Consider the following 10,756-nt stretch of genomic DNA (forward strand, 5'->3'; position numbering starts at 1 on the left):
AAATAAGGAACGCAAATGGCGGCACCCATGGGCTGCCACCATTTGCGTAAGCGCTTTTTTTTTTTTCAAAGTCACCCGTGATAGGCTATGTGATGATTTACGTAGCCTATCATGGCTTACTTTGGAAATCTAGCCGTGATAGGCTACGTAAATCGTCACGTAGCCTATCACGGGGCCTTTTTTTTTTTTACTTTTTGTTTCGCGGCCGGGGAGACGGGGCGCTTCTCCCCGGCCTGAATTTCGGCCGGGCGAGGCGGGAAGCCTCCTCCCCTTCATCTGAACTTCAGGGGGGAAAGCGAAGTGCCTCCCCCCCACCACGAAGCCAAGCTGCGAAAAGGTAAGTGACTTTCGTACATCCCTAGCCGTGAGCAGGGACAGGTGGTAGCGGCGGGTTGGCAAGCACCTGACGAAGGTGGGTGCGGGTGAGTCCTTCCATCCCTAGTCTTCTAGGGATGGCAGCAGAGTCTGGTTGGGGGCTCCAGCTTGGTGGATTACCACCGACAATTTACGTATATTTATTCATAGGAAAATGCACAAGTTTCTGCTGGGACTGGTAATAAAATGGGGAAATGTTGAATGGGATGGGGGACAATACTCTAAATGTTACGCACTAAGGTAAATTATGTAAATTGTTGTGTAAATGTAAATAATTACTCTTATGTAATTATTTGCGTATTTTTCCACATAACGGGGAAAAAACTGAATCCATCTGTGAATGGACGACGGAACCAAAGGCACCTGACAATCCATGAAACACAGACAGAGTGGAATTTACACAATCCGTTATTTATTTATTTATTTATTTATTTATATCCTGCTTTTTTTCCTCAGGTAACCCCTAGTAATCCCTAGTCCTTTGGATTATCATGGCATATAATCAGGTCATTGACATTAGTCAGTATAAATGTCCATCTGCCTTCTCTATAATGTGTGAAGAGGCAGGGGTCAGCTTTACCTTGTTTAAAGCCTTGGCTGGTCAGCATCTTGTCCAGGTTTTCATTCCATGCTCTTGCACCTTCTTTTAAGGCAGAAATAATTTTTCTGCAGTTTGTACATGAGATGCGTGTTGTCACTTGTAAATCATGGCGCTTGCTTGCTTGCTTATTTATTTATTGCATTTATATCCTGTCTTTTTTCCTCTTGCAAGGAACCCTTATATGAACCTTTGTACAACCCTTCTTTTCTTTTTCCATGAAAGAAATGCAATCTTTACATCAAGGTGTTCAATGTCCAAGTTTCTTGGAGCTACTAGGCTCAAGAGTACTCTTATTGTAGCATGTTTCACAGCTGGTGGAAAAGGCTCACCATAGTCCTCACAATACTTTTGGAAGCAGCCTTTGGCAACAACCCTGGCCTTGTATCATTCTGTCTCCCCTTCTGCACCACTTGCAGCCTATGGCCTTTCTGCCACCTGGCAGCTTCGTAAGAATGCAGTTTGTTTTTGCGTACTGCCACAATTCTTATTGTGCTACCCTTTTCCATTTGCTTGCTTCTGCTGTGGACAATATCCTCTACTTCTTTCCATAATGTTGAGTTATGTGGTAATGACGACTTTGCAAGGTAGGTGAGTCATTCAGCTAGACCTCCTTTTTCGGACCATGGTGAGCTTCTGGGATTTGGTTCAGGAGTTGCATCTGTTTCCACATCAGTCTCTCAGTCCTCCATCTCATCTGCTGGCTCTCTGAGAGCTTCTGCCTGTATTTCCCCATCTGGTTGTGTTTAGGTGATGGCCGCTGCTCTGGGTGTCAGGCAATATTGTTGTCACTGTTTGTTGTCACTGTCACCTTTGTAGTCATCACCACCACATCTCTGGTCACTTCTCATTCACTGAAGAACGGTACTCAGCATACAGTTGTCTTGTCTGTCTTCGGGGTAGGATTCTGTATCCTTTGCTTCCTGGAGCATAGCCAACCATGATGCCTTCTTCGGCTCTGAATTCGAGTTTGGATCTCTTTTCTTTTACATGCCTGTCTACAAGCCAGGATGGGCAAGGATCGAAAGGGCAAGATGTCTTTTTGACCAAACCAAGCAGCCTGTCCACATCATCAGGAGTCACGGGTAACTTTGGTAATTCTTCTTTGGGTTCCATTAAAAATTCTGTGATTTTTTTTTTTATGCTGATGATAATCCTTTGGGCCCTGTGTCCCCTTGGGGGATTTAAAATTGCTCCAGAACTACCTCTGGAGGTGGCCCTTTTGTTGACTTTAGGGCATGTGGGTGGCTCCTTTTTTGTGTGTCTGCTTGCTTTGATTGGCTTTGAAAATGCCTGCCTTTGGGCTTGTTTGGGGTGATCATGGAATTTAAGCCACTCTGTGTTTCAGCCACTTCACAAGGCTTTTGTCGTAGTGCTTCTCCCCTGATGGAGCTTAGTAAAACACTAAATGTTCTTTCCTTATCATTGAAACAAATGCAGAGTAGCTCTGTGGAAGAGAACTTAGAAATAGCCTAGGGATGTACGAAAGTTCCGCCACGGATCTCGGGGAGGCCGAATGCCAGCGCATTCGGCCCCCCGAAATTGGTGGCAGAACGGCCCCCCACCCCCCCGCCCCCCCTGGGATGGGACTTACCTGGGGCGGATCTTCCTGGCAGCGGCGGCGGCTCTGGCGGCGGCTCCAGCAGAGGTTCAGCAGCGGTGGCTGCGGCGGCCAGTCTTCCAACTGGCTGCCGCCACCGCCATTTCCAGGTAAAAAACAACAACAACAACAACAAAAACATGATAGGCTACGTAAAGATTTACGTAGCCTATCATGGCTAGATTAAAAAAAAACACCGTGACAGGCTACGTAAATGTTTAAAAACATTTTTTTAAAAAAATGTGCATACGCAAATGGTGTACTACCACTAGACGCTACTCTATTTGTGTTCCCCTTATTTTCGCCATCTTAGTCTACGTCTTAGTCTACGTAAATGTTTACGTAGACTAAGACATGCCAAAATAAGGAACGCAAATGGCGGCACCCATGAGCGCCGCCATTTGCGTACGTGCATTTTTTTTGTTTTTTGTTTAAGTCAGCCGTGATAGGCTACATAAACATTTACGTAGCCTATCATGGCTGACTGCAGGGATGCAAACAGGGATGCCATAGCCGCCGCCATTTGCGTCCCTGCTAGCCAGCGGCCGGATGTCCGGCCGCTGGCAGAGCCGGCTGGCGGCTCCGCAGAATCCCTGCAGAGCGGAGCCGGCTGGCCAGGATTCCGGGGGGGAGGGGCAGAGTGCCTCCCCCCCCGGCCAGGATTCTGGGGGGAGGGAAGGAACGCCTCCCCCGCAGCATCAGCATAATCCACGAACAGGTAAGTGACTTTCGTACATCTCTAAAATAGCCCCATTTTTAGCTTATCATTTAATGTTTGCCCTGATGTGGCCAGCATTTCTAGTATATTTACCAGTGTGGTGTAAGAGCCAATTTGGTGTAGTGGTGAGAGTGTTGGACTGGAAGTCAGGAGATCCAGATTCTAGTCCCCACTGGGCCATGGAAGCTGACTGGGTGACTTTGGGCCAGTCACAGACTCTCAGCCCAAACCACCTCACGGGGTTGTTGTGATGATAAAATGGAGGAGGAGGAGGCCTTGGGCTCCTATGTACGCTGCCTTGGGCTCCTTAAGGAGGAAAAAAGGCAGAATATAAATGTAATTAATAAATAATAAATAATAATAACTATATTTAGTAGACTTGCAATATGCTTATCAGCATCCCTTCCTTCCTTTAAGTTTGTAGAAAACAGTTCTCTAAAGGATAAAACTTGTTTCTGGGTCTCATCTTCCCCATGTAATTTCTGCAGTGCTCTAAGCATATCTGCAGCCATTCTTTCTCCCCTTATATGCACAATCTGTTCATCTTGTAAGCATTGTATTAATACATTTCTTGCCTTTACGTCTTTGCAGCCCCACCTTAGACTGCCTTCCTATCCTGTCCTGGGTCACTCTTTATCCAGTGCTTCAAGAGTCCCAGCTGCTCCGAGTTAGTTTTTCAGTCTGAAGCACCAAAAATGATAGTTCCCTGCATTTAGTTTGGGAACCACTTTTTGTCTGCTCTCTCAGCCATGGTTCCAATTAAAAATAAAAATAAAAATCAAGACTTGTTTTGATGTGTGTGTGGCTTCAGCCAATAAACTGACCACACATGCAGTCTCTAGTTATTTTGAGAAGGAACTACTGCTTCCTGGACCCATAACCAATGTTGGGAAGTCTGGTGTGACTTACAGAAGACATTTCTTATATATCAAGAAAGTGTGGCAACACAGCATTTAGTCTCAGAGGCAATAAAAACAGACTAGAACCAGTTTAACAGAAGTTCAAATCAACCAACTTTATTAGTGCTTTTGTGCACATCATCAGAGAAGGCTATCTAACGTGATTTAAATACAAACACCCCCTAAAGCAGGGTGCATGAGTGTAAGTAAGCGAAGGCATGAGCTATGCTTACTTGTTTCCCCTGTGGAGACACCATATGGCTTTTTAAAAAAAGAGAAGATTCCATTGTAATTATTGAAATATATCTCTAGTCTCCATATCTGTCCATGAAATGATGGTCCCCAATTTCTCTTTCCAATAATCCTTCCTTCTTTCGTCCTTTTAACAACTTAGTATATCTTCCCTGCCAGCTTCTCTCTCTCTCTCTCTCTCTCTCTCACACACACACACACCAGTCAGTCTCCCTCCCTCCTTTCCTTGCTCCATCTTTTCACCTACTTTGCAGATATGTTTGCCTACTTACCTCCTTCCCCACACTCTTTTCAACTGCCCTCCCTCCCTCCCTCCCTCCTTCCTTCCTTCCTTCCTTCCTTCCTTCCTTCCTTCCTTCCTTTTAACCAGTTTGTATATCTTATCCTTCCAGCTTCCTTCCTTCTCTCTCTCCCTCTCTCTCTCACCAACGGGTCTTCCTCCCTTCCCCCCTCCCTCTTTTCAACTACTTTGCAAATATATTTGCCTACCTACCTCCTATCCCCACTCCCTCTTTTCAACAATCCTGCCTGCCTGCCTGCCTGCCTGCCTGCCTGCCTGCCTACATACATACACACACACACACACACACACACACACACACATATATATATATGCTTACTAAGGACAAATACAATACAAAACAAACAACAGCAATAACCCTCCCCACCCCCCACAACAGCCCACTGGGAAATTTTATCAAACCCAATCAGCAAGGAGAGTCCTTAAGTATAAACATATATTGTCCTCGATGAAAACTAATACATAATTAATACATAAATTTCATAAACTTATTTCTTCATCTCTGCCAAAGCATTTCAAATGTGCTAGGTACTTCAATCCTCATTGCAGATATATTTGTATAAATAATAAAAGGTCACCAGTCCACATGAAATGATTCCTTCTTTTTTATGCCCTTTATAATTCTCAGTTTTTTTGTGAGTTTTTCTGAAAGGGGAATTTCTCATGTTATACCAGCTTGCAATAGTTAAACCCTTTGCATCTTTCCATTTCCTGGCTATTAGCAATCTTGCTGCAGCTAACAAAAAAAAAACTACCAAGTTTTTATTCAATATATTTTGATTTTCCCCATAGTATAGGTTGAGTAAAGCCGATTTCGGTGTTTTTTGAAATCTCTTTCCCCAAAATAAGTGATATTTCCTGAAATATCCTCTCCCAAAATTTTGCAACTTCTCACAATCCCACCATATATGCACAAAGGTACCTTTCTGACCACATCCCCTCCAACAATTAGTGGAGAATGATTTGTTTATATAGATTATCCTGACTGGAGTAGGGATGGCAGAGAAATCCGCCAGACTCTTTAGAATCAGGCCCCCCGGAGTCCGTGGCGGAACAGACTGCCCTCCCCGCTACCCTGCGAAGTCTCGTCGGGATGGAGCCTACCTGGCGCTGGCCAGTCCAGGTCTGTTGTCTTCGGTCTGCAGCCATCTGCTGCCGGGGCTGCGGACACAAATGGCATCCAGTGTAGCAGACGCCATTTGTGTTCCTGCCCCTGGCCATGATAGGCTACATAACGTAAAAAATATTTATATAGCGATGTACGAAAGTCACTTACCTTTTCGCAGCTTGATTCGCGGTGGGGGGGAGGCGTTCCATCCCTCCCCCTGGAATCCTCCCTTGGCCAGCTGTGCTCCATAGTGGCTGCCATTTGCGTAGTTGCCTTTACCGTGATAGGCTATGTAAATACTTACGTAGCCTATCACGGAAAGAGCAGCGGTGCAAACGGTGTAGCGGTAGGGATGTACGAAAGTCACTTACCTTTTCGCAGCTTGGCTTCGCGGTGGGGGGGAGGCACTTCGCTTTTCCCCCCGAAGTTCAGGTGAAGGGGGGGAGGCTTCCCGCCTCACCCGGCTGAAATTCAGGCCAGGGAGAAGCGCCCCATCTCCCCGGCTGTGAAACAAAAAGTAAAAAAAAAAAAAGACCCCATGATAGGCTACGTGACGATTTACGTAGCCTATCACAGCTAGATTTCCAAAGTAAGCTGTGATAGGCTACGTAAATCATCACGTAGCCTATCACGGGTGACTTTGAAAAAAAAAAGCGCGTACACAAATGGCGGTGGCCCATGGGCGCCGCCATTTGCGTTCCTTAGTTTGGCACGTCTAGTCTACGTAAAGATTTACATAGACTACGGCGAAAATAAGGGCAACGCAAATAGCGTGCCCTTATTTTCGCCGTAGTCTACGTAAATCTTTACGTAGACTAGATGTGCCAAAATAAGGAACACAAATGGCGGCGCCCATGGGCCGCCGCCATTTGCGTACGCCCTTTTTTTTTTTCAAAGTCACCTGTGATAGGCTACGTGACGATTTACGTAGCCTATCACGGCTGACTTCGGAAATCTAGCCATGATAGGCTACGTAAATCGTTACGTAGCCTATGCACGGGTGTGTGGTGTTTTTTTTACTTTATTTTTTTTTTTTTGCAATGGCGGTGGCGGCAGCCGGTCGGGAGACTGGCCGCCGCCCCCAGTTCGTGACAAAACACTGCCGAACCACCGCCGGGACCTGCCGCTGGGAAGGACATTCGCCAAAGGTAAGTCCCATCCTGGGGGGGGCAGGGGGCGGAGAATTTCACCGCCGATTTCGGGGGGCCGAATGCATTGGTGCTCGGCCTCCCGAAGATTCGGGGAGAAATTCTCTGCCATCCCTACGTAGTGGCCGCTGTTTGCGTCCCTGCTCTTTGCTGTGATAGGCTATGTAAATACTTACGTAGCCTATCACAGCAGCCTTGCAGGATGCAAATGGTGGCTGCAGCAGCCGGTCGAAAGACCAGCCGCCACCACCGGAGCCCCAGGTAAGTTTCGTTCCGGGGCTATTCCATGAGGTGGCGGGGGGTGGGAGGCCATTCCACCACAGGTTTCGGGGGCCCGAATTCCAGTTCATTCGGCCTCACTGAAATCTGTGGCGGAATTCTCCACCATCTCTATTTTGTACACATCATCAGAGAAGGCTATGTAGCATTGTTTAAATACAAGCACCCCCTAAGGCAGGATTCATTAGTGTAAGTAAGCAAAGGCATGACATATGTTTTCTTGCTTCCCCTCTGGAGACACCATATGGCATTTGTTGCAGAGGCAGAAAAGAAGAAGAAAGAGAAGGAAGAGGAAGGAGAATGAGGAGGAAAAAGGAAGTAACAGGACACTGAGAGGGATGAACAAGACAAGTGGCTGTTGATGAAACACATTCTCTATCACCCCCCTAGTGTCTGTTATTATCCCACATTAATAAATTAAGTAAAATTAAAACACACACACTAAAGAAAAAGAACTAAAATAGAATGAACAAAGTGATTTTAAAACAAAGTTTCTTTCCCCCTGTAGCAGAAGAAGCAAAAGGGGGGGGGCTAAACTATCCTAAGAGAGAAAGAAGAAAGATTAGGAAGGGGGGGGGGAAACGGTGAGGATCAGCCAAGGAAACAGAATAAGAATGCAGTGCAAGAGAAGAAATGGGGAAAAGGAATTCTAGGGGAAGGAGGAAGGGCTTGAAGGAGGAATCAGAAGCATCAAGAACAAAAATTACAAATAAACACATTCTTTAAGCCACCAAAATGCCAACTATGAAAGTGTGGAGTAGCTGGGAGGCACATCCTTTTCAACTCAAATTTTAGTCTCAAATCAATCCCTCCCACAAAGCCCAGTGATTGGAACCCCTGGTAAAATGTGCCATAGCATTAGGCAGTGGACCTATCAGTCACTCAACATCACTCCCTCCATTCCCCCAGCCCCCGCCACATCAGCTCAGTGGTATTAGAATAAGGAAAGTTATGAGACACCTTCTTTTGCAGGAGACCAAATAAAACCCCACAGCAACAAAACACAAATTACTAACAAACCTTCATTCTGGGGAAGGTTCAGTTCTGTTGTTTGGGGAGGGAAACCCACTTTGACTTTGGACACAACAGAACTGGGCAGAAGTGGTCTGATTCTGTTTGGACTTCAAGCATCATCCAAAACTGATGAACATCCCTGACAAGGATAAACAACACAGAGAAAAGGGTAGATGGGTCAGCGAGCACTCTAGGACCAAATTCACACATAATACTAACCCATGATTTATTTAAACCATGTATTGTTGAATCCTGGGTTGTTGTGATGTGTGAACCTAGCCACACTAACAAACCATGGCATGTTAACCACAAACAACCCACAGTTCACAATCCAACAACAAATCATGGCTTCTCTTTGTGTTTAACAAATCATGGTTTGTTAGTGTGGCTGGATTCACACAACACAATAACCCAGGATTCAATGACAACCCACACTGAACCCATACTCAGGGTTGTCATGGTGTGGGAACCCAGAGAACCCATGGTTTGTTGTTGGTTTGTGAACTCTGGGTATTTAAACTCTGGGTTGTTGTTACATATGAACCCAGAACTGTGAGTTATTCATGGGCTGTTTCACCAGGCTACAGAGGTGATGGGCAAGAGTGGTAAAAGCAAAACAAAAAAACAAAAAACACAGCTTCTGTACATGTCAGATGGTGCCACAAAGGCATTTAGGATACAGAAAAGGAGCAGGTAAAGGAAAAGGAAAACAACCCAGGGATTGAGAAAAGAAACCACAGTATGTCTGCCAGATAAGCCCTGGTTACAGCAACAAAGCATGGGTTAACCATGGGTTAAATAAACCACAGGTTAGCATTATGTTTCAACCAGTTCTATGTGACAGAATTACTGTATGCTGAATACTGAGGCATATTGATAGTAAAAAAATTAAGAATTCCAGAGACAAATATTCATTTGCAAAACGTCATACAATCGTACACTAACAGGACAATGCTGAAGACGTTTTTAGTAGAAAGCCCAAAATCTAACAGTTTCCATATAGCAGCCTTGATCTCTTTGTTTCTCATGCTATAGATGAATGGATTCAATATAGGAGGAATTATGAGATATATTACAGCAAAAGCTATATCCAAACCAGAAGAAGCATTAGTGGGTGGCCTTGCATAGGCAAAGATTCCACTGAATAGAAGCACAGAGACAACAGTGAGGTGGGGAAGACAAGTGGAGAGGGCTTTTTGTTTACCTTGTACAGAGGGGATTCTGAGTACCACAGCAAATATCTGCATGTATGTTATGACAATGAAGATAAAGCATCCTAGTCCTATACTACTGCTTAATACAATAAATCCAACTTCAACTAGGTAAATGTCAGAGCAGGAAAGCTTTAATAGCTGTGGAACTTCACAGAAGAACTGCTTCACAATATTAGAACAGAAGGTGATTCCAAAGGTGGCACCAGTGTGTAAGATGGCATTAAAAAGACCAGCAATCCACCCAGTGGTGACCATCTGCAGACAGGCTCCTTTGTGCATAATTCTCTCATATTGGAGGGGGTTGCAGATAGCGACGTAGCGATCATGTGCCATTATAGTTAGGAGGGCAAAATCTGATGATCCAAAGAAGAAATAAAAGAAAACTTGAGCCACACATCCAGAATAAGAAATTGAGCTGTTATTCATGAGGGTCATCACCATGGATTTTGGCAGTAAGACTGAAATTGTGCCAATGTCCAGGATGGCCAGATTTATGAGGAAACAGTACATGGGGGTGTGCAGCTGGTGATCAAGAACAACTACAATGATGATGAGAAGATTTCCTGCAATTCCCATCAGGTACAATGCTAGGACCACAAAGAAGTGCAAGATCTGTAGTTCTTGGACGTCTGAGAACTCCAGCAGCAGAAAAGTGGACTTGGAAGTGAGATTGCTCATTTTGTCTTCCTTACTTGCATGCTACATGTGGGAGTAAGAAGATGAGACGTGTTAATCTACCAATATTACTTCAGCAGTTAATTTAAACAGGATTCCTCTAATTTAGCAATGAAATTCACCAGATACATATTTGCTAAATGAGTAGTGGGCAAACAGTTTTGTTCAATTTATTCACTCCTCAAAGTTTTAATGAGAGTAGCCCTGTTCATTCTTTCCTAAATAAAGGAAGTGTAGAGAGGGGAAAGTGGGCCTGTGCCCCAGCCTTGTTGCCCCAGATCTCTGCACACTCAGTGGAATGTTGGAAAACAGAACATCAGTGCCCATGGTTCTATATGAGCAACCTCTGTCTATTTAACAATGTCAATCATGCAAAGTTTTTGATCCAACAGAGAGCCTACTTGCCTATACACATCTGAGGTTCACTTTCACTGATTCCATTGAATGCACAGTTGGTCTGCATTGCATATACACATTTTTAAAGTTGTTGTTGTTCAGTCATTCAGTCGTGTCCGACTCTTCGTGACCCAATGGACCATAGCACACCATCTTTAAAGTAGACCCATGGAAATAGG

At 44.8% G+C, this 10,756-nt stretch overlaps 1 protein-coding gene across 1 annotated transcript; it reads right to left on the reverse strand.

Moving 5' to 3' along the window:
* Window positions 1-9,203: 9,203 nt before the first annotated feature.
* Window positions 9,204-10,184, reverse strand: LOC146341623 (olfactory receptor 14I1-like). The gene has a single exon (XM_084807578.1). It carries the CDS (start codon window positions 10,182-10,184, stop codon window positions 9,204-9,206), a length of 981 nt encoding a protein of 326 aa, XP_084663704.1.
* Window positions 10,185-10,756: the final 572 nt, after the last annotated feature.

This window comes from Heloderma suspectum, chromosome 6 (assembly GCF_057233095.1).
Source record: "Heloderma suspectum isolate Gila_16-S chromosome 6, 16-S_ref, whole genome shotgun sequence".
In the NCBI taxonomy this organism is placed as follows: domain Eukaryota; kingdom Metazoa; phylum Chordata; class Lepidosauria; order Squamata; family Helodermatidae; genus Heloderma; species Heloderma suspectum.